The sequence below is a fragment of the Protopterus annectens genome, chromosome 11.part0 (assembly GCF_019279795.1).
Source record: "Protopterus annectens isolate FY-2018-M chromosome 11.part0, PAN1.0, whole genome shotgun sequence".
Classification (NCBI taxonomy): domain Eukaryota; kingdom Metazoa; phylum Chordata; order Ceratodontiformes; family Protopteridae; genus Protopterus; species Protopterus annectens.
In genome coordinates, this window is record NC_056745.1 from 301,485,035 (window position 1) to 301,510,396 (window position 25,362).

General features: G+C 42.4%; 1 protein-coding gene across 1 annotated transcript in view; it reads right to left on the minus strand.

Annotated features, from left to right (window-relative positions):
- Window positions 1-25,362, minus strand: part of PYROXD1 (pyridine nucleotide-disulphide oxidoreductase domain 1) — a 940,027-nt gene that overhangs the window by 278,876 nt on the left and 635,789 nt on the right. The window contains exon 9 of the mRNA XM_044087812.1: window positions 15,180-15,289. Coding sequence (XP_043943747.1) covers window positions 15,180-15,289 — 110 coding nt within the window. The remainder of the gene's footprint in view (window positions 1-15,179; window positions 15,290-25,362) is intronic.

Consider the following 25,362-nt stretch of genomic DNA (forward strand, 5'->3'; position numbering starts at 1 on the left):
AACTCAATTTTTGTCAGGATAAATTCAACTATCTCCTACAGGAAATAGACTGGACACTCCTTAAACAACTACCCCTTAATGATGCTGTACTATACTTTAATAACACCTTCCTTCACATACTTAATACACCAGCTCCCGTTCATATGAAAAGAATCAAAAAGAACTCTGCACCATGGCTTTCTAAGGAATGTAAACACCTGATGAAGCAAAAGGACCTAGCCTGGTCAACCTGGAAACAAAAGAAAAATGAACAAAATCATGTTAATTTCAAAACACTACGTAACAAAGTGACAAAACTAATCAATAGAAATAAGAAATTATATTATTCCCAGCTTCAATTCCATCATAAAATCAACCCCAGTAAATTTTGGCACTCCATATCTTCTCTACTTAACCCTGGAAGAAATGGGAGAGCACACCCCATCACCGGATACCTCTTCCATCACAAATAGCCGAAAACTTTAACAAGCACTTCATAAAATCAATTTCAGACCTACTAACACCCCTAATGCTGGACACCCCCCACCCTTCAACCTATTCAGACAGCGACCCCAGGCCATCAACTACTTCTAACCCTGCCATTACTAACCCCCCATACTCAACACAATGTCATACAAACCCCATTCTCATTTCAGCCAGTACCCACTGCCACCATTAAAAAACTGCTACAAAAACTAAAACCCTGCTCTACTTCAGCTGACAACCTCCCCCCATACTACCTCAAACTAGCTGCTAACTCAGTTGTCTACCCAATCAGCATCCTTATAAATAGGTCTTATCTGAATCACATGTGCCTACCATATGGAAACAATCTCACATCACCCCCATCCACAAAGGAGGCAACTCTTTTGATCCATCAAATTTCCATCCTATATCCATCTTGTCACCCATATCCAAAATTCTTGAGAAAGGTGTCCATCAGTAAATAATCTTTTAACTAAAACCCAACATGGCTTCCAAACTAGCCACAGCACAGCTACAGCCTTATTATCTTATACAGACACCATGAACAAGGCCAGAGATGCAGGATGCTATACAGCCTCAGTATTCCTTGATCTCTCCAAGGCCTTTGACACAGTGTCTCACCCATTACTTTTGAAAACACTGTCTAACTTAGGCTTCTCACATAACACAGTAAAATGGTTTCAGAGCTACCTCATGGACCGTAAACAAGCAGTGAAATGGTCCAACAAACTCTCATCCTTTCTTCAAAACCCTACTGGAGTCCCCCCAAGGCTCCATCCTAGGACTCCTACTCTTCAACATTTTCACAAACAACCTTCACACTGCCTCTCACCCTGGGACCCTCATTCAATATGTTGATGATTCCACCATAATCTGCAGTGCTCAATCACTACCAGAACTACTCTCAAAAACTCAACAGTCCTTTACAGCAGTTGAATCCTGGCTAAGAAATGCCCAACTCGGTCTTAACCCAAAAAAGACAAAACTAGTACTCTTTCATCCCAAAAACACCTCCCTTATCACTGATCATTTCAACATCCTTGCATCTGACAACATTGTTACAGAAATAGTGCAGGAAACCAAACTTCTAGGTGTTATCATTGACAATAAACTTTCATTTAACCCCCATATACAGCAAAATATAAAGAAAACTCATCAAAAATTGGGAATCTTATATAGAAACAAACATTTTTTTTTACTGCAGCAACCAAAACTACCCTTGCAAAACCATTTTTACTTCCCTCTCTTCTGTATGGTGCCCCTGTCTTAACTAACTTACAAAATTATATCCTAAACAAGTTGGAACAGTGCTACAACAAAGTTGTAAAGATTGCCACAAACTCTAAATATCACACACACCTAGAATTAAATTGGCTTGAACTACCCAACCAACTTGCCTTTATTCAGCTATCCACTCTGCACAACCTTATTCTCAAGCCTACTGCCTGCCCTGCACTAGCCAATCTAGTCGCACCTTACACACCAAATCAATCCCTACGATCAGAAGACAAAAAATTCTTAGCTATCTCAAAACCGACAAGAAAACCTGGTCACTCTCTCTATTCATACTCTGTCTCTATACATTGGAACTCACTACCTCTACCAGGTTTATTCCTGGCCTAACCCATTTCAAAGCCTTTTTAAAAAATAATCTCAAAAATACATGGCTCTTCTCCTGCCTGATGCTCAGATCTTCCTCTTCTCTCACATTTCAATCCCTCACAGACTGCAAGAACCTAAAGCTCTTCCAACTCCTTCTCTGCTTTCTTTAAGCTGCTGTTCAGGCTTTATTGCTTCTTTTCTTCTTAACTCTCTCTCGCTATATGTCTGCATCACTAACTTTCTGGCTGCTATTTCTACATCATGTATGATGAGAGTGACTATTATTGTCTGTAATGTTTTAACTGTATAGAACTGTTTAGATGTGTAGTAATATATTACATCTTGTAGCAGTTGGTTCTTTCAAATTATTTTTTGTATAGTATTTCTAATGTAATCTTTATTGTATTGGATTATACTGTATTTGTATTGTACTATATGTGGAGCTTTTCTCCCTGGGCCTCTGATGAAAATGGGTTCTGTAGACTTAGTCAGACCACCCCAGTAAACAAATGTCAAATAAATAATAAATAAAAAACCTATTAGGAAATCTGATCGTATTTTTATTTCCTATCATCATAGGGACCTGGGCAGGCCTGTTTCCAAGCAGACTATCTCTTCTTGGATTTCCAAAACCATTTCCTTTTGCTATCTGTCTCATGGGAAAACTCTTGCTTCCGCTGTAAAAGCACATTCCACTAGAGCTGTGTCCTCTTCTGGTGCTTTCTTCAAAGGTCTGGACACCTCCCTCTATATTAGAAGTAGCTACCTGGTCTTCTGTACACACTTTCAGAAAACACTACAGTTGGATGGCATTTCCAGGTCCACAGCTGGTTTTGCATGGGCTATTTTGTAGGGGTTTGTAGATTGCTACTGCCCCTCTGCCCATGTTTTCTTCTGCATGAGCTTTGGTACTCTCCCTCATGTTATAAATACTGCAACAAATTGAACAGGAGGACATAGTACAGTTGTGTACACTTACCATATATGTAGATGTTCGAGTATATTCACTGTTGCAGTCATCACATTTGGATTATCTGCTTGCAGGTAGCCCTCAGTCAGCCTGATTATGAAAGTCTTGGGTTCTGCGCGGATGCTGTCTCATCTTCCATGACGTCAGGTAGTCAGGGGTATAAAGCATGCAGCTGACGCCATTACATCAGTTCTTCTTGCCCAGATGTCAGGTGCCCCCATAATGGGAAGCAAGTACACCAAAAAGCTTTAAGCATGGTAAACAAGAATAGAGGTATAAGTCAAAAGAAGTCAGGGGGCTGGAGGGAGTGTAACCAGGACTGCAACAGTGAATACACTCCAACATCTACATTTATGGTAAGTGTACACAACTGTACTATGTTCTTCGTGTTTTATTGTTGCAGTCATCACATTTGGGTAGATTCCCAAAGCTAAGGATGGGAGGAGGCAATCAGATAGCATTTGGACCAGTTAAAAGGCCCTGCAAGACTGCAGTGGCAAAGCCAGCTCTGGATTTAGAAAAAAATTGGCAAGTGATAATGCTTGGTGAAGGTAAGTACAGAACTCCAGGTAGCAGCTTCTAGGATGCCCCTGGTAGGGACACCTCTGAGAAAGGCTGTAGAGGTAGATGCAGCCCTGGTTGAATGTGGTCTTATCCCCTGTGGGGTAGGTTTTCCATGGTGCTTATAGCAGAAATGAATGCAATGGCCTATCCACTTAGAAATGGTTTGCTTTGAAATGACCTTCCCCTCTGCCCCTGCAGCGAATGCCACCAGCAGCTGTTCAGATTTCCTGAGAGGCTTAGTCCTGTCCAAGTAAAATCTAAGTTGTCTGTGCATGTCCAAGGAGTGCAGTATTCGTTCCCCTTTGTTCTGTGGATTAGAAAAGAAGGTTGGCAAATGAATGGACTGATTAAGGGCCACACTGGATACCACATTGGGCATAAATGAGGGATTGGTCCTGAGGGACACCCTGTCTGCATGAAAGATGATGAAAGGCTCCACTGCCATGAGGGCATGTAATTCAGACAGCCTTCTTGCTGAAGTGATAGCTATAAGGAAGGCTGTTTTCCAAGAAAGGAATTTCAACTCTGCATTTGCAGCTGGCTCAAAGGGAGGTTTTCCAATACAAAGTTAAGGTCCCAGGCTGGAGTAGGGGCTCTCCTGGGTGGTCTTAAGTTTTTTGGCCCCTCTGAGGAATTGCTTCAGCAGCGGATGAGAGAATAGGGGTGGTTCTGTGTTGTAATGTGCTGAAATGGCTGAGGCATGAATTTTAATGGAAGAAAAGGAAAGGCCCTTGTGAAGCATCTCAGTTAAGTATTGAAGAATATGGGGTACATTGGGTACTGCTGTACCCATCTCCTCAGTTTGGCTCCAGGAACAGAATCTTTCCCATTTTTCAGCACAGGATTTTCTAGTACTAGGCCTCCTTGCCTCCAGAATGACATCCATCACTTGTTTACTGAGGGATGGTAATGGAGAGGTCAGGTAATTAGCCAGGCTGCAAGGTTCAGGGTTTAAAGCTGTGGGTGCAGAATCTTGCCCTCCTGCTGGGACAGCAGGGCAGGGGTCTGAGGCAGGTGCCATGGTGCCAGCAGTGACACATTGCACAAGAGGGGATACCAGTGTTGGCGAGGCCAGTCCGGTGCAATCAGTATTGTCCTTGGTTTGTCCTGTTTGATCTTTAGTAGCACTTTGGAGAGGAGAGGCAGAGGGGGAAAGGCATAAACTGATAGATTTTTCCAGGTGAAGGACAGGGCATCAAGTTTCCAAGCCTGTTTGTGAGGAGTCCTTGTGCAGAATTTGTCCAATTGGTAGTTCTGAGGGGAGGCAAACAAGTCTATCTCTGGGCTCCCCCATTTGTTTCTCAACATGTTGAATATATTTGGTTCCAGTTTCCACTCGTGTGGGTCCATGAGATTTCTGCTTAGGTCTTCTGCCAGTGTATTTAGCTTTCCTGGCAGGAACTGAGCCTGTAGGTGCACTTGGTAGCTCAAGGCTGTGTTCCACAGTGCCAGGGCTAGTCTGCAGAGAGGGTATGAGTGGGTTCCCCCCTGCTTGTTTATGTACTACATAACAAAGGTGTTGTCTGTCCTTACCAATAATTGTCCTGGAAGAATGTGGTCCTTGAAGGCTGTCAGAGCATTCTGTACAGCTAACATTTCTTTTTGATTGATATGTAGGTGCATTTGACTTGGGTTCCATTTGCCCTGAATGCACTGCCCAGCCAAGTGAGCCCCCCATGCACAGTCTGATGCATCTGTTGTTAGGGTTTGGGCGGCAGGGGGTAGAGTGAATGGCAGTCCCTTGTTTTGGTGGCAGACCTCTGCCCACCACAGGAACTCTATTTTTAGACAAGGTATGTTAGGAATCATTGATTCTAGATCCTGAGAATGTTGACACCATAGGCTTTTTAGATACCATTGTAGTTTCCTCATATGCAGTCTTGCATTTGGAATTAGTAGAATGCAGACAGCTGGGTCTTTGTGGCCAGTAGATTGAATTAGGCTGTCAAATGAACTTGTTTCTCTGGCGTGAGGTAGGCCATCTGGGAAGTTGTATTCAAGCTTGCTCCCAAGAATACAATATGTTGGCAGGGTACAAGATTTGATTTCTTTTAATTTATGGTGTACCCCAGAGAAGTTACCAATTTCTTTACAAATGCCAGATGATTTAATAGTATGTCCTGGCTTTCTGCATGAATTAGACAATCGTCCAGGTATGGATATATTTGAATATTTCTTTGCTTGCAAAATGCAATGACTGGAAGCTAGGCACTTTGTGAATACCCTGGGCACAGTAGATAAGCCAAAGGGCAGTGCAGAGAACTGATAATGCATGTAGCCTGCTCTGAAGCGTAGGTATCTTCTGCAAGATTCCCTTATTGGGATGTGCAGGTAGGCTTCCTTTAAGTCCAGTGTTGCCAACCAAGCATTTTTGCCTAGCATGGGAAGCAGCTGATGAAGAGTTAGCATCTTTAATTTTGGGATTACCAAAAATGTGTTTAGGATAGACAGGTCCAGGATAGGACGCCAGAAATTGTCTTTCCTGGGTACCAGGAAAAGTCTTGAGTAATCTTTACTTGGATAGGAGGACGCTTCTTTGTTCACCAGTGAGAGTGGGGAGCTCTGAGCAGCCTATCTGTCCCTGGAGGAGTGGTCTCAGCCCAGTAACTAGTTGCTTATTGGCCGTTTTGGGCCATTTCCTATCTCTTTCAAACTCCCAGCCTTAAAACCCGCTTTAGCGCAGTTTTGCACTTGTAACAGATGCAGCACAGCTCCTCCTGGTGTCCTGCAGAGTCCTACAAGCAGCAGTGAGAGAAAGAGGGACTTTAACAGATTATAAGTATTTTTTTCTGCTTTCCCACCAGCGACTGTTTAGTCTCGCCGAAAAGAGAGTTTTCTAACTATCTGAGTCTGCAAAGTTTGTTTTTCTGCATTTGTCTGCACTTCTATTTGTGTTTTGCACTTTAAAAGTTGTTTTTGCTTTGTTTAATTGTTGTAGGCTACACATTCAAGTGCGCTAGCCGATCTAAAGCATTTACTGTATTCCTGTGCCTAGTTTTTGTGTTTAAGTGAAAAAAAAGAAAAAAAAAACAAAAAAAAATCCGTGTTTCCCGCCTTTTCTGAGCTAGAATAGCCCAGTTTTCAGGTATTGCTGAATTCTAGGCTGTGTCATAGTTCTTGTGTTGCCCATATCCTTACTTGGATAGGAGGAAGCTTCTTTGTTCACCAGTGAGAGTGGGGAGGTCTGAGCAGCTCATCTGTCCCTGGAGGAGTGGTCTTAGCCCAGTAACTAGTTGCTTATTGGCAGTTTTGGGCCATTTCCTATCTCTTTCAATCTCCCTACCTTAAAACCCGCTTTAGAGCGGTTTTGCGCTTGTAACAGACTCAGCACAGCTCCTTGTGGTGTCCTGCAGAGTCTTACAAGCAGCAGTGAGCGAAAGAGGGACTTTAACAGATTATAAGTATTTTTTTTCTGATTTCCTACCAGCAACTGTTTAGTCTCACCGAAAAGCGAGTTTTCTAACTATCTGAGTTCTGCAAAGTTTGTTTTTCTGCATTTGTCTGCATTTTTTGTGTTTTGCACTTTAAAAGGTGTTTTTGCCTTGTTTAATTGTTGTAGGCAACACATTCAAGTGTGCTAGCCGATCTAAAGCATTTACTGTATTCCTGTGCCTAGTTTCTGTGGTTAAGTGAAAAAAAAAAGAAAAAAACAATATCCTTGTTTTCCGCCTTTTCTGAGCTAGAATAGTCCAGTTTTCAGGTATTGCTGAATTCTAGGCTGTGTCATAGTTCCTGTGTTGCCCATATCCTTACTTAGATAGGAGGAAGCTTCTTTGTTCACCAGTGAGAGTGGGGAGCTCTGAGCAGCCTATCTGTCCCTGGAGGAGTGATCTCAGCCCAGTAACTAGTTGCTTATTGGCCATTTTGGGACATTTCCTATCTCTTTCAAACTCCCTGCCTTAAAACCTGCTTTAGCGTGGTTTTGCGTGATTTTGCGCTTTGCGCAACGTTGCGCAATGTAGAGCAGCGCCGTTTAAGCAGTTTTTTAACAATTCCCGGCTCCACAAAGTCTGCTCTTCAATTTTCCCTTAGAACTAGTCAAACTTTCAAAGTAAGCACTCAACTCTCATTCTACAGCCCAGCACTTGCTCAAATTTCTCAGTAAGCACTAACAAACTTTAGCACTACACCCCCTTATACTATCCGGAAGTACAAGGTTCCCTATTCGTCCATTCCAGTCAGTCAATAAACCAGTTCTTTAAACTATCCAGGCATGTCCAAAGCGTAGTTTCAGGTATGCTCTCCATTCCAGCTGGTCAATCTGGGAATCTTGAGGCAATGTTACAATTGCCTTATGTACACAGACAACCCCCCTCCTTCTTCCAACAAACTCAACTATTTGTGAGAGATGCAACTATACATCCAAACTGGAGGCCGAGCTCTCTCAACCCAGAACTGGCACAGTCAGTCAGGAGGAGAAGGAAACCACTCGCACCACACAACCAGTCTCACATAGACCAAACGCACCAGCAAACAAGACACACAAACTCACAAAAACATACTCCGAGGCTCTAAATAAAAATCTGCCAAAGCAGCAGAGACCTCCAAAGCAGACACCCAAGCAACCGCTCCCCCACAACAACTTACACGGATCACATACTTCACGAAGTCAGTGTGCCACACAGTCGCAGCCCCTAAGGCTAAATAACACACCTAATACGCTAGTAATTGGAGACTCTACTGTCAGGCACACTGATGTCCCACTCACCAGACTGAACAAGGAGAGGGTCACTGTAAGCTGCCTGTCGGGAGCCAGGATCCGCCACATAACACAGGCACTTGGGTCACTCCACAGCAGGTACAAATATGACTCTGTCATTGTCCATGTTGGTGTGAATGACCTAAGATGTACCTCCCTGGACTACATGAAAAGAGACACAGAGGAGCTCTCTGATCATGTAGCCCAGGCCGGTATGACCCTAACCCTGAGTAGCATATTGCCCTCACCAAGAATGATGCCGCAGTATAAAGACAAAATTATCAATTTTAACAATTGGCTAAGCTATTGGTGTCATTCAAAGGGGATCCAGTGTCTGTCAGGCTGGGATGACATGCTAGACAAGCCACGTTGCTTCACCAGGGACGGCTTGCACCTGTCACCCTTAGGCTTTCGAATACTGGCTAAGGCTCTTGCCATCCCCATAGTGCCTTTTTTAGGCAAGGTTCAAAAGACAAACCCACCTCCATAGACAATACCAGAAACAAAAAACTAAGGGTAATGCTACTCAACGCCAGAAGTCTAAACCTCAAGATGCACGCACTCGAGGCACTCCTCAGTATGGAGAAAATCGATATCTGTGCAGTAACAGAAACCTGGTTCAAGGCTCCAGAGAGCACCCCAGCACTACCAGGATTCAACTCATACCATTCATTTTGGCCCCAGAACTCGGAAAGGAATACTAAAGGCGGGGGAGTATCCATTTTCATCAAGGATACCCACACCTCCAGGTTAGTGGCACTGCATGAGGCAACAGAAACCATCCATGTGCAACTAACAGTAGGTAAAACTGCTTTTCAGTTCATAGCCTGCTACAGATCACCCACCTTGTCTCAGGATCCTCACGCGGCATTCCTGAGAACATTGGAGAATATGAAGGTCTCACCAAACACCATGATATTGGGGGATTTCAACTACCCAAACATTGACTGGGAAAACTACTCAAGTCCCAACTATTTTGCCCAATGGTTCCTGGAGTTTATAAACTCAAATGCCATGGAACAATTGGTCAGCACTCCCACAAGAGGTGACAACATATTGGACTTGGTCATCACCAACATGGGGGCTCAATGTTCCACACCAGAGGTAAATCCCTCATTGGTAAGATCAGACCATAAACTTATCACAATGGACATCCACATCCCGACCCCACCCCCAGCCAAGGAAACCACTGAGAAAAATTTCTCAAAAGCAAACTTCACACTTCTCAAGACTGAGGAGGAAACTATTACAAGACAAGGCAAAATCCCAAAAAGGGAAGGCATCCTTGATCAGTACTAGCAAGAAACTTTGATCCCTCATAAAATCATCAAAGGACAGCTTAGAAAGAAAAATTGCCAAAGACTCTAAAGATGATCACAAGGCGTTCTTGAGCTACGTCAAAAATCTGGGTGGCAGCTCACAGATCTGCTCTGAGTTGGTGCAAAATGGCACAAAATACACTGAACCCACAGACATTGCCAACATCTTGGCAGATAGGTTCAGTGCAACCTTCACCCCCCACCCCCCCAAAAGGGCCTGTGTCTAGCCCAGAAGAATGCAGTCCCCCAAAAATCACAGATGTACAGGTGAAAGCAGCCCTCTCCAAATTCAAAAACACAGCATCAATGGGACCAGATGGCATCCCAGGCTGTGTCTTACACGAGTTCCAAAACTAACTAAACCCTCACATAAATTCACTGTTCCAACTCAGCCTTACCACAGGCTATGTACTCAAAGAATGGCGTACAGCAACAGTGATCCCGCTCCACAAAGGTGGCGCCACAACGGATCCAGGGAACTATCGCCCTATAAGCCTGACTAGCCTGGTCTGCAAGGCTATGGAGCGCATCATCATGGATCTCATAAACAAAGACATTGGGAACCTCCAAACACTGGACCCCACCCAATTCGGCTTTGTTAAGGGCAGATCTTGCCTCTTAAACCAAGTTGACTTCTTCGAAACAATTATCAAAACCTTAGATGAGGGAAAGGTAGTCCACACAGCCTACCTAGACCTCGCAAAGGCCTTCGACACAATACCCCACTCTGGTATTCATAAATAAGCTTACCAGCTTAAATATCAACCCATATGTACAAGATGTGTTGCAAACTGGCTCAGGGATAGAACTCACATGGTCAGAGTCGCGGGTGCCATGTCTGACTCTAAACCAGTTACAAGTGGCGTCCCACAGGGATCAGTCCTGGGACCCTTCTTGTTCGGTATATACTTCTCTGAGGTACAGGCAAACACGGGAGGACTGTGGCTGACCAAGTACGCAGACGATTGCAAACTGGGAGCCATAATCAACTCTCCGGCTGACACAAGCATCCTCCAGAAGGGCCTTACGGAGACGGAAAGCTGGTGTCAGAACCATGGCCTCAAGCTAAATACAAAAAAATGCATAGTCATCCCTTTTGGGAAAAACAAAGTGCCCACAAACTACCATATAGGAGGTAATCCACTAATTATGGAAGAAGTAATCAGGGATCTAGGGACCCAAGTAGATAGTAACCTCTCCTTTGACAATCACATTGCCAAAGTGGTTAGAAAAACCTTCTATATAGCCCACCTAATCACGAAAGGATTCACATCTAGAACTAGAGAGGTCATTGTGCCCCTCTACTCATCGCTCATCAGGCCCAAACTGAGTACAATACCCCATTTGGGATGTACATTACCCGACACCAGCAACAGCTGGAGAGACCTCAAAAATACCTCACCAAGAGGATCGTGGGCCTCAAACAGATGCCCTATGCAGCTCGACTAAAGAAACTCCAGCTCTACTCAGTTGCTTACCGCCTACTAAGAGGTGATCTCTGCCTGACATGTCTAACCCGGAATTGTTGGACATGCTCCACCTCAAGAAAACCAGATCCATTAGAGCTACACGCTCCAGGGACTTAAACCATAGCACAACAATACATAGGACATGCTGGAAGGACAGATTCATATCCCAAAGGCTTCCTGCGCTCTGGAATAGAATCCCAGTCCATGTTAGGCAGAGCACCTCGCTGACCCTCTTCAAGAGAAATCTTAATGAGTGGATGGGAAATCGTAAATTTGCTCCTGGGATCACTTCTATGGCCCTGCTGGACAGAGGCTCAGGAATCTAGTCTAAAAGGGAGGCGAAAGCCAGCACATTCTGGCTAGGCTTATAAATGCCCTAGGGCAGATAGCCTAGTACCTACCTATGAACCTATAAAAACTTTGCCCCATTCTTCTTCTGGGAGAGGTTGAATAGCCCTGATGCTTAAAAGAGAGAGAACCTGCTTTTGAGCCTCTGCCATCTGATTTGGGGTTGGTAAGGAGTGGAAGTGGAATCTGTATCCTTGGGAAACTATAATTAGAACCCATTTGTCCTGGGTAATGAGCTCCCTATTTTTTGCATGCAGGGCGATCTTTCCCACTAAAGGAACAGTCAGTTATCAGGGCTTGGAAGGTTTACAGTTAAGTCACTGACAGTTTACCATAGGGGGGAGTCTTACTACTCCCTGCTTTGGAAGTGGGAGCCCCCCACTGCTTAGTCCTGTGAGCACCCTGGGACTGAAGCCTGGGTGTTCTGCTGGTTCTGGGTTTGGACTGAGAAGGCCTGGAAGAGGCAGGAAAGAATCAATTCTTAGACAGCTAATGCCTAATAAATCTGGGAGGCTGTACTTGCAGGAAATCTTTAACAGTTTGCATAGATTTAGCTTTTTCCTCCATCTTTTTAAGTACTTCTGTTTTGTTGCCAAACAGGCGGTCTTGGTTTAAGGGAGCATCCAGTACTTTAGCATTAACATGGTCTGATAAAGATTGCTCCTTAAGCCAAGCATGCCTTCTAAGTACAGACCCAGTGACAGCAGCCCTGCAAGATGCCTCTAATGAATCAAAACCACATTGCAAAGTATGTTTTCCCACTTGTTCAGCAGAATCCATTAAATCCTGTAATTCTTTATTTTCAGCACAGTCAGGAATCAACATAATTTTCTGTTTAAGCAATCCAATAATATGCTGCTGATACTTCAACATATGCAACTGGCAGTTTAAGGCCCTAATGGCTAACGTTGCAGAAGTGTATACCTTCTTACCCCATCTATCCAGCACCCTGGAATCTCTATCAAAGGGGGTAGGATTTTTGGCAGTAGTGGCCTTAATGCCCTTGGGTCCCTGTGAAATGGTCTCTGGATCCGCAGTAGGATTTTTAAAGAGGACCTTGTGAAAGTCAGGTACCCTGTAATACCTATCAGGTTTTAAGGGAGCAGGAGGTAAAGTGTCAGGGGCCAGGCTAGATTCCAAGAAGGCATCTCCTACAATGTCCAGTACAGGACAGATAGCTAAAGGCCTGTGTTGAGGCAGGAATAAGAATTCCCTAAGCCTCTTTTTGGAGTCAGAGAAATCCTGGCTTTCCCAGCAGAAATGCTCACCAAGAGTATGCAAGGTTTCACCAAAAGAGAAATCCTCTGGAGGGGAAGCAGAGGGAATGGAGTCCTCTGCATCAGAATCCTCATAGGTAGATAAGAGCAAATCTTGGTAATCAGAAAAAACAAAAATTTCAGAATCCTGATCAGAAGAGTCAGAAGGAAAATTAGTTCTAGGTCTCTTAGAGGGAGAAGGGTGGCTTCCCCTGATTAGAGTAATAAGGTCTTCAGCCATTCTTATCATTTGTTTTTTAGGTATAGGGACCTGACCATGCAGTCTGGGTGTCGGTTTTCTAGGCATGGATCAAGTTTTAGGCCTTGAAGAAGAAGATGGCGTTGGTTTAATATGCAAGTCAGTAGGCCTGAATACACCCTCAGAAGCCGGTGCCTGCACAGCTGCTCCGGACCCATCCAAGGTAGAGACATCCGTAGGTTCCACAGTCGAAAAAGTATCTTGCGGCATACCGGACTCCGAATGGGTCTCAGTAGAGGCCTGCAAATCTGAAGTAGTGGATATCAAGGGCTGTGAAAGCACCTCACTGACTACCGGCGAACTGGCGACTAGCTTAGGAGAAGCGTCGTCGGCATTTTGGACCTATGCGGTCTGTCTCTGTCTCTATCTTTGTGTTTGTTTTCGGAATGTCGGTAGTCAGGTGGCTTACCGAAGCCATTTCTGGATAATTGAACAGAGTACCAAAATATTTAGATATGAAAATGAACAGACGACGAACAGTACGAGGTTTGAATAAGGCACAAAACCGACAGAGAGGTACGTCGTGGTCTAAGCCTAGGCAAGAAATGCAGTACGAATGAAAATCTTTATGAAGTATTTGCTTTCCACAAGAAATACAATTGTTAACTTTTACTGACATCAGTTTAGAGCAAGAAAAAGGTTCCCCAACAGGGTACTCAGCTTAATTGAAGACTTCGGATCTGAAACTCGAAAACGAAAATTTCAGGAGTTGGCCGACCAGCACTTGCGAACTGCATCTGCTTCGGGCACAGCACGGCAAGAAAGACAGATGTAATGGAGTCGGCTGCATGCTTTATACCCCTGACTACCTGACGTCATGGAAGATAAAAACAAAAAAAAAGCTTCACAGCACCAGGTATAAGAAATATAAAATGGTTTTAATATAAATATTCAAGTTTTACACAACAAAGCTTTCAGATAAAAATCCTACATCAGTGTCATCAGTTTTTATCCGAAAGCTTTGCTGTGTAAAACTTGAATATTTATATTAAAACCGTTTTATATTTCTTATACCTGGTGTTGTGAAGCTGTTTTTTTCTTTTTGATACTTGAATGTTTTACATCTTCACTTTATCTCAGTGGTGCTTTTTTCTGTTTTTGTCATAGAAGATGAGACAGCATCCGACGCAGGACCCAAGACTTTGATAATTAGGCCGACTGAGGGCTACCTGCAAGCAGATAACCCAAATGTGATGACTGCAACAGTGAAACACGAAGAATATCTATGGTTATGGTAAGATTTTACACAATTATTCTTTATTTTATTTTGAAATGACAGAACTGCACTAGTTGATTAGCTAAGTAGCGGGAGAGAGAATCATACAAGCAAAATTTGGAGGCAGTACAAGGAGGAAGACATACATAAAATGACAGATGAAAATAAACAGCAATGTACACTACAGTATACTCAGTTATAAAAGATTAAAGTCACTACCACAATTTTAACAAAAAATCACAGCTGTTGTAAATGTCAATAAAATTAGAGATTTTTTTGGCCTCCCTTAGACCTCACTGTTACTGGCTTGGCCCCCAGTACCCAACATCCATGACAGAGGTCTACCAACTACTCTCCAACCCCTGGACTTGTTCTTTCTTTGCCGGGGCCAACTGTGGACATCCTGGGGAACTGGCTCATCTGTGCTTCTATCTGGGTGGGTTATGACCTTGTATCGCTGTTTGACATGAGCTACTAACTGAACCCAGGCCAGCTAGGCCATAGTCAGGGATTTATTCCTCTATGCCACAGAAGTGGCCTAAAATCAGAGATTTTTAAGTTTTGTTTCTTATCTGTAACTGTTCTACACAACCTCAGAATTAATATAAAGAGTGTGTACCATAGACTACTGCTTAGAAATAATGCCAAAACTGGAATACACACACACACTTTCTCACACATCTTGCACATATTATATCTTACAAACTGTATTTTCTAACATAAGAGACAAAGTATCTGAAATACCAATTACCACAGATGTTCCATTTTAGCAGTGAGTAACATGACTGATGTGGGAGAAGTATCATCAGACATAAATGGCTATGCACAGCTTAATCAAAACATTGGCAGTACATTTCATTTTCATCTTTTACACATGATGCATATGGCTTTCCTTTGATGTTCACAGCAATTTACATGGTGGCACATTTCATGTTCTGGTCCTAGTATAAAGAAGCACAATTCAAACCCATCTGCTCATTACTGTAAATAGCAGCACAAGTAAAGTACTTACTTTCTCACTGAGAAAAGGCTCCACATTAGGTACAACTCCAGTTGCACTGACAACAAAGTCACAGCCATATGTCTTCCCACTGGTGAGACGCACATACACAGGCCAGACTTCTAAAGTAAAAATGCCAATAACAAACTTCCAGCATTAACAGCACAATACATTTAGTACTTAAACATTTACAGTAAACTCTCAGTTAACTGGAACTCAAGCAACCGGCAAAAAAAAAAATCGGAGAAATACAATACAATTTTCATGTGTTGTACTTTCTGTTTTCCCCCCGCAGAAACATACCTTACATTTTTAGAGTTTTAGCATTTTAAAATGGATAACAGGAATAAATGAGCAAGTCAAACCAAACAAATAGTACAGGGTACAGTATTAGTCAGGCCTATTTGTAATAGTAGCTCTCAAGCAACCAGAAACTACAGTTATCCGGCATCTACCAATCCCCAATCCCCAATCCCCATGAGTGCTGGTTAACTGCGAGTTTACTATAACAGTCAAAGCATTTAAACAATCAATTTCTGTTCAGCAGCAAATGCTCATTAAAACAAACATTTAGATACCAAATGTCCAACAACATTCATAATTCTCTGATTATATGGGGGTCAAGAAGCTACTACAGAACCTCCAGAAATCCTGTCACATTCTTCCCCAAATTTTGCTATGTAAAACTGCTGTTACTGCTAGATGAGAAATTCTTTGTCTGAAGTCTGCAGTGTAAATGTACCACTGCGTGCGGCGGCGCGCACACACACAAACACACACACTAACTTCTGAAAAAAATTAGACTGAGCCTGGCTCCAAGATGTAGAGGGATGATGCCCTGACTATGACCCAAAAGACCTAAAGTCAGTTAACCACTTGTGCACCAGAGGAGCCATGGAGGGGTGGACTGGCATGAGCAACAGTTCTCTTATCCTGAATTTAGGGGGAGGGCTGGAAGGCAGACTGGTCCATCGCAATGCCACCACCTACTGCAGAGAAAGATGCACTGGCAAACAGCACAACAGGCCGAGGACATGCTTGCCTCACCCAAGTTCACTTGCATGGTAGCCTTGAGGGGGTGTGGGTGGGAACATACAAACATATATGCCTTGTACAAGGTGCATTGAACCTTCACGTCAGCTGCCTATGGAGGAGTTAGGACATTAATAAAATCACTATTGGGATGCCGTTGAGTGCACAAGCAACTCCAATGGCTGCCTGCCCCTGTGCTGGGGATGACAGTTCAAGGGAATAAATTGGCCAATTCCAGTTGGGAGAGGCTTGGTGGTCAGCAGGCAAGAAAGCAAAAAGCTTAAGAGTCTGTCAAGATTACGCCACCTTTATAAAGACCTAACAGTTAAGCAAGAGGTTCAAGGATGTTACATATCAAAATGTTCACCAGGACTGCTGCCAAGGCAAGTACTATGACCATACATTCTCTCAAAGTCAGTGGCTCATTACACAATGCACACGCTGTTGTCACTAGAAAGACCAGAAGGCTGTGGTTCTATTCCTACAGTAGGAGCTTGGCTTCATGCTACACTATTTATACTGAACTGCAGCATCAGGAGTGGGGCAGTGCTAAAATCCTAAGGTATTGTCCTTCGAATGGACATTAAAAAGTGGTTCTATCAGAGTTGATGGTATCTTAGACGATGTTAAACTATCCCATGATGACTACTATTTACTTCACAATAAAATCTTAAAATCATACATTAAATAAAAACAAAAAAAATACATAAAAAGATTTACCTCAAATGAGTTAACATAATATATATTAAAAATGGAGTCCAAAATACTTGTTTACACTGCCATATTCCATCTGGTCACACACACACACATCTTTAGTTTGCTTCATTCTTTAATCTCTAATTTTAAAGCCAAAGCTCTTTTTTATTTTAAATTCTGTATAATTTCTTTTTATAGTTTTATTGTAGAATAAAACCCCAAACCTCTCAAACCCAGCTCTTTTGTTTCACATGGCTACTTAACTTTCTTTACACGATACACTATTGTTACTGTACAAACCATACAAAAAAAATATATATATTTTTAATAACAGCTCTTTTCCCCTCTATGGCTTTTTTATCATCTATACATGACTAAACTACATCTTATCACGTTTCCTCAACATCTAAATATTTAACTAGCTGCATATGTGCTTCATTTGTGCCTCATAGGAGATTCTTCAGTGTGCAAGGGGCCAAAAGAAATCCTATACTTTGTTTTTTTTTTACTCATCTTTTTTTCATTTGTGTACAGCTTCCTGAATTTCTAAGCTTAAAGTAGTCCACGGTTTCAAAATAACACTTCCTTACAATGTCTATGGCATACACCATCCATTAAAGCACATAACTACTCTCTGTTACGTTCAGTCCTCTATTCTTCTCCACTCTGTACAACAAACCAACTTTTAATGGGGGTTAAACTGGGATCCACACATCAATTACCTCTTTCTCTAAACACTGCAATATACATTATACACCTACATCATAATTCACCATTCCTAACTTTTCCCACCCAGTAAATGTATTTTTATCATCCTTGCATAGGTCTTTAGTTTAGGTAATATTAAATCTAAGCTATCAGTGGACAGTTATGCAACAGAACAGTCCTTAGAGTAATTAGGAAAGATGATGAATAAATTACTACTCTGATTAAGACTAGTCTCAATGACCACTCTAGGTATGAACTAGGGATTAGCTTTGACACTCAGCCTCAGAAAATATAAATATAGGGATTAGACACAAAGACTGTGAAGCTCAGAAATCCTCTTGGCAGAAGTAACTGCTGTCAGAAAGTTCATTTTTGGACAGGTATTTCAGGGCTATCAAAGAGGCTGGTTCAAACACAGAAAAGTAAGTTTCTCTGACATGTCCCAAGGTGGACCTGGATCCCATATGGGCAGGGGTCTAAGAAGAAGTTAATTTAAAAAAAAATGTCTTATACACTTTAGTGGTATCAGGGAAAGAGTCTAACCCAAAAGCAAATAGGAAATGGCTGAAAGACAAACTGAATGATGAACAACTATCCAGAATTTAAGATCTCAAAGACAGCCTAATACTGACAGGACAGAAGCACAAAAGAAATCTATGCCATTCTGTACAGCCCAAGAAGAAAAGCAAGTTCACTTGCCTTTGTACTTCATGTATTATGAAGGCTTCTGCGAGGAAAAGAGGATACAGACTTGTTGCATGTCTCGTGTATTCAAATGATATACTCAAGCTGGGTATGAGTTCAAGTCATTCATTGTATGTAAACACATCAGGAGCTGTAACTGGAACATAAATTTCAAACTTCATAATCTGACTGACTGACTTGTTACTTAAAACATTCTTAAATGTGCATCTCCATTCATATCTGTACTCAATCTGGCTGACTATACAAAATGGTACTGATCTTGCACGTGCTCAGTAATTTATATGCAAGTGCAATCTAGTTACAGTGGCTGACTAGGTTCAAGATGCAAACTGATCTACATCCTCTCTCTTTAATTTGTTCAACATGCAATAGGAGAACAAGACATTTTACAAGCTAGATATCACATCAACATTTCAACAAGTTTGAGCTCAAGTCAAAGTCACTGTGTATTTCGGACTGGGTCTGGAAATTCTACCCAATCTCGTCACACAAAAACTTTGAAGGAGTTTAGCAATAGGGACAGTCTCTGGGGATTCCTTCACAATTGGAACTTGGGGGGATTGCATCAGGATTATTTGAAGAAAGTACATTGTCCTCTGGAATTCAAACAGGTGTAGAGTAACTCTGAGAAATAGGCACAGGCAATCTGCTGCGTCACTGGTTCGGAGACTGGTAATATAAGTCTGATTCCTTCTGAAATCTATTCCTTCAGACTGTATGATATAAGATCTCGGTTCTTCACAAATGTTCTTGACAATTCCCACTCAGTTGTATCATTTAGATGTTTGCATTCTCAAAACGTCTTGTCTTAATGCTCTAAGAGGTTTACTGGACTTATTGTAGTACAACTTTTTGACGTTTCTCGAAAGTTCAGTTTTAACAATTCTGTTGTTCTTCTCATTTGGTACTAACTGTTTACTGATCAGAAGAGTTGTTCTAATCTGTATGGACATCAATCTCTGAGCAGGTGAGCCAAGCAAGTCATCTCGAGGAATGTTTCTGAGATGGAGTAAGTTAAGGAAAACATCGGTATTCTATCTCTTGGATTTCTCCAACAAACGTTATGCACTCTGAACTGCATGCTCAGCTAATCAATTAGACTGTGGATACTCAGGACTATGAGTAATATGGACAAAGTCCCAAGACTCAGCAAATTTCTTAAACTGCTGACTTGTAAACTGTGCACCACTGTCAGAAATGACTTTGTGCGGACGGACTACCAGGCACAGAAAAATGCCTCTTTAATTTTATAATGACAGTGCTGGACGTTAAGTTAGGAAGAAGGTCAATTTCAAATCAATTTGAATGAGTCTACTAGCACTAAGTAATGGTGACTATTCCATTCAAAAATATCAGCAGCAACCGTGGCATTTGGTATGAGAGTGGCTACTACTTCTACTGTGTGCATTGGATGATGATGGCTTTTAAGTTCTTTAAGTCTCTTGGATCACTACATATTAGAATATCATCTGAGCTTTTCTTATTAGCTACGACTATGAAGGATACCCATTCAGATGGTTCTTCTACTGGAGTAAGGGCACCTAAATTCGCCATTTTGTCTAGTTCTGCTTTTACTTTATTCTGCATTGCTACTGGAATCTTCCTTGCTGGTCTGACAACTGGGCTTACTTCATGGTTTAACTTCATGGAATATGTGACTGCAAGTTTGCCAAGCTCATCTTTGAAAATATCAGCATATTCAATAAAATATTCTGTGTAAAACTATCGTTGTTAAGACTTGTATGGTGAACCTCTTTATTAAATGAAATCAGCCCCATTCTCAAACTTTGAGGCCTAGCAGTGACTGCATGTGTCTTTTGACTATGTAAAAGTAGAAGTCATAGTTGTTTCCAGCAGTATGGCATGAAAGAACTACTGCACCATCAGTCTGAATCTCTTCATCACCATAAGCAACTAGTTTTGCACACTTTGTTGAATCAATTTTCTTACTAGCTCTTACTTTAGCAACCATTTGAGCTGATATAACATTGCACTTGGATCCAGTATCTACTTTAAGCTCTATAAGTTTCCCATTAATTCATAAAGTACAAAATATTTCACTCTTTGCTACCAACTGAAAGTCTACTGTATTAACTGCTTCATTAATCAGAGACATCATCAACATAAAAACTTTGCTCAGAGCTCTCTATCTGATCTACTTGCATCTTTGGATGCTCTCTTCTAATAAAAGATTGTGCCACTTTAGACTTGCAAAGCCTTTTGAAATTATTCCACTTTTTATATTTGTGACTTTGCCAACCAAATGATAAACACTTTTCTCATTTAAATTCATGACTGCCTCCACAACTGTGACAGTTAACAATAAGATTTATTGTTACATCCTTTGGTTTATATCTCTTTTTCATCTTAACTTTATGTTGTACACTATCAACATTCGCACTGGCAGACACTGCAAGCATGCTTTTCTCATTCATATGCATATTTGTGTGCTTTTCTATAAGCTCATGTACTTGATGAATCTCTATGTCTTTGCTCAAAGTTAATTCACTATCTCAAAGTAAAATCTCACTGCATCATTATTAGCAGCATGCACAAGACCGTCTTTTATCAGCTCATCTTGTAAATCACCAAATCTGCACATTTTTGCTTGATTTCTCAAGTCAGTAATATAGGCTGCTACAGTTTCACCAGGCTTTTGATTTTGTGTGTAAAATATGTGCCTTTTCATTGTAATATTCACTTGCGGGTTAAACATTTCTCTAACTTTACGTTTTAAGCACTCAGGGTCTTCCGGTGTTTCAGCCTGTATCACAATATGGCGGTTCTCCCCCACCCCTGCCTACACAGCAGGTGCATACACAAATGAATGTTCCCTCTCAATGACTTCTTAGCCAGCCAAACTGAGGAGTATAAATGCTTTTGTACATGCATCTTTATTCAGAAAATGCAACCTGTATGAAAATATCATATTCTTGCTCAAACACTCACCAATTCTTATTCTTATTATTATCAAACACCAGCAGTCCAGGTCTGTAAAACCCCCCTGCCATATCAACAAAATTCATTGAAATACAAGCACAGAACAGGTACTTGTAATTATGTTACAGTTGGGCATAAAAATGTCTCTGAAAAGGCTTTATTTCAATACTGCGAAAGAATATTCTTACCATAACCATAGATATCATTCTCTTCCATGTTGCAGGATTCTAAACATAAGGAATCCTCCGCCTGAGGCAACCCGAACGTCCAGCCCATATACAAAAGCTTAGCCTGGCTGCTGTATGGTGCATGGGACATCACACATGGTCCCCATAAACCGCGGGCCATAAATATGACGTCCGCACGCACAGACCTCAGAAATGAATACCCCAGTCAGACAATAGTCTAAGGGTAGCTGATCAGGATTCCATCCAGAAAGGAAAATAACAAACAGGGAGAAGAGGCAGCGGTCCTAAAAGAGGGTAGGAGGAAGGGACAGGAATACTGCAACATGAAAGACAAGCACATCTATGGTTATGGTAAGATATTACACAACTATTCTATGTTCTTCTATTCTCATGTTGCAGTATTCTAAACATGAGGAAGAGTACCAAAGCTCAGCATGTGTTATGGGAGGTGGAAGAAGAGGAACTCTCTATGAATCCATGCAGGATGGCTTTAGTAAAGCCCGTCCTAGCCCTGGAGATATTGCCCAGCATGTTTAGTGAATGTGAGGACTGAAGACCATGTGGCTGCCTCCAGGATAGTGGCTGTATCTAATCCTTTGAAAAAAGGCCTCAGAGGAGGCCACAGCCCTGGTGGAGTGGGCCCTCATAGTGTAAGGAAGGTGTTTTCCATGAAAGGAGTAGCAAAAAGAAATAGTGTTTGAAATCCAAGAAGATAACTGTTTGCTTGGATACAGCTTTTCCCAGAGCCCTGGGTTGAAAGGATACAAACAACTGGTTAGACTTTCTGATGCTCTTAGTCTTATCTAGGTAAAATCTAAGTTGTCTGTGAACATTAAGAGAGTGGAGCACTCTCTCAGTGTCATTTTGTGGGGATGAAAAGAATGTGGGTAAGTGGATGGACTGGTTAAGGGAAATTGCATTGACCACTTTAGACATGAAGGATGGGTTTGTATGAACAGAGAGACTCTATCCTTTTGAAATATCAGGTATGGTGGGATAGCCATGAGCACTTGTAGTTCTTACACCTGTCTGGCCAAAGTTAGGGCTACAAGAAGCACTGTTTTCCAAGTGCACATCTTCAATGTGGCTATAGCTGTTGGCTTGAAGGGGCAGTGGTAAGGAGGGGGATCAGGTTTCCTTGGAGGCCTGATATGAAGTACCCACTTAAGGAAAAGTTTTACCTCAAATCTGGATAACAAAGGTGGATTGAGAGGTAAGCAAGCAGAGGTAGCTGATAAATGCACTTTCACTTATGAATACGAAAGTTCAGAAATGGACTTTCACTGATGAATACGAAAGTTCAGAAATGGACTTTCACTGATGAATACGAAAGTTCAGACGTGAGGAGTTCACACAAATAGGACAAAACCAGAGGTACATTCTGCCTGAAACGTATCTAGTTGCCTGTAAAGACACCAACTGGAGAATCCTTTCCACTTGGATAGGTAGGATCTCCTGGTAGTGGGTTTCCTGGCCTCCTGCAGGAAAGAAAGCAAATCCTCTGAATAAAGGTGTCTAAAAGGGATCAGAAGTTTATCACCCACAGGATTAGTATCAGGGTGTGGATGGACAAGTGATCCCTTCTGTTGTGTGATGAGGTCTACACTGTGGGGTAACATGTGGTGATTACCCTTAGCTAGAGAAAAAAGTAGAGGGGACCAGTGCTACCTTGGCCAAAAGGGAGTCACCAACAAGATTTTTGGCTTGTCCTGTTGAATTTTCAGCAGGACTTTCTGTACAAGAGAGAAGGGGGGGATGCATAAAGAAACATCCCCTTCCAGGAGATTGAGAAGATGTCTACCCTCCAGGCTTGGGGGGGGGGGTTCTTGTGCAGAACAGCTTCAGTTGTCTTTTCTGAGGGGAGGTAAACAGATCTATTTGTGGTGTACCCCACCGGTGGAGTATGCCCAGGAAGACATCCCTGTGCAACATCCATTCGTGATTCTGTGATAATGACCTGCTGACAGCATCTGCCTGAACATTGTTTTGAGATGATTCATAGGATGGTACTAGGCTATCGGCCATAGGGCCTATACAAGCCTAGCCATAACAATTCCCTGGATATTTCTTCCCACAATATTTTCTTCCCTGGACCCCTGTCTAGCAGGGTGACTGACATGATCCCCGGGGAGAATTTCCTATCTCCCATCCAATCGTCAAGGTTCCTTTTGAAGAGGGCCAAGGAGGCGCTCTGCTTGACATGTATGGGAAGTCTATTCCAGAGTATGGGGAGTCTCTGGGTCAGGAACCTATGCCTCCAGCATGTTTTGTTCATTGTGATGACAAGGTTAAGATCCCTGGAGCGTGTGGCTCTGAGGGATTGGGATTTCTTTAAGTGGAGCATGTCCAATAGCTCAGGGTTTGGCATGGCCTTGTATGTTAAAGCAGAGATCGCCTCTGAGTAGACAATACGCCACAGAGTATAGCTGGAGTTTTTTTAGATGGTCAGCATAGGGCATCTGCTTTAGGCCTGTGATTCTTTTAGTGAGGGGTAAGGTTAGATGGGATGTAAACTGCCTGCAGCATCATCTTGGAAAGGGTAGATATTTCTCAAGCTTGGATGGCCAGCATGCAGAGCAAGTATGATTTTGTCCCCCCCTTGTTTGTTGATATACCACAGGACTGTGGTGCTATCTGTAAAGATTCTTAGAAGTTCTGTGAATATGAGGGTGAGGAATGCTTTTAGGGCTAGGATAAGGGCAGTCATTTCCCTGATATTGATATGTTTTTTTTCCAAAGACAGGAGTCCCATTGGCCCTGAACCTTCAGTCCATTCATAGTTGCTCCTCATACCCAGATCTAAAGAATTTGTGTACATCTGCTGTACTGCAGGGAGTGGTTGTAATGATAGTCCTTGACTCAGGTGAATTTGCTGGATCCACCACAAGATCTCTTTCTTGAGACATGAAAGGAATTGTATCTGAAACTCTAGTGCGTAGTCATGCTGGGACCAAGCATTCTTCAGGTACCATTGAAATTTTCTCATGTGTAACCTGGCAAGGGGTAACATGGGAAGCGTGGGTGCCTTCAACCCCAGAAGGTGTAGGAACTCCCTGGCCGAAATGTAGCTGGCTAGGAGTAGGTCCTGGAAACAGGAGGTCAGAGACGTGACCTTTTCTGGTGGAAGAAATGCCTTCATCAAATCTGTTTGTATTCTGCAACCCAGTAACACCTGGTCCTGGGAGGGGAGTAAGTGAGGATTTGAGAGGTTGATTGTGAAACCTAAGCATTCAAGGAGGGAAATCTTGAACTGTAGGTGCCTTAGTAGAGTATTTGGATGATCTGCCTGGATAACAAGATTGTCTAAGTATGGGAAGATTTGAACGCCTTTTGTTCTGCAAAAGGCTATCACAGGAGCTAGGCATTTTGTGAATACTCTTGGTGCAGGGGACAAAACAAAGGGCAAGGCAGTAAACTGAAAGTGCAAATAGTGCACAGCAAAATGCAGGAATTTCCAATAAGATGGGTGGATAGAGATGTGAAGATATGCATCCTTCAGGTCTAAAGTGGCCAGATAAGAGTTGGGGGTGAAGAGCGGAAGAAAGGTTTGGAGGGAGAGCATGTGGAAGGTGGGCACATGGAGGAAAGGGTTTAGAAAAGACAGGTCCAAGATTGGTCTCCATGGGCCATCCTTTCTTGGGACTAGGAAGAGTAAGGAGTAAAACCCTAGGCCTTCCTGTCCTGGAAGGACTCTCTGAATAGTACCATGTCTTACAAGATCTTGAATGACTCAGAGATGAGATGAATTTGGTCCTTTGGGGGAGGTGGTATACATTTTGGGAGAGGCTTTTCCCTCCAGGTCATAAAATATCCTTTTTCCACTAGTGACAAGACGCAGTTGCCTGAGGTGATCTGTTGCCACAGGGAAAGCTAGTGAGACAGGTGGGCAGAAAGGGGAAGATGGAGTGTTACGGTCTTACAGTCAT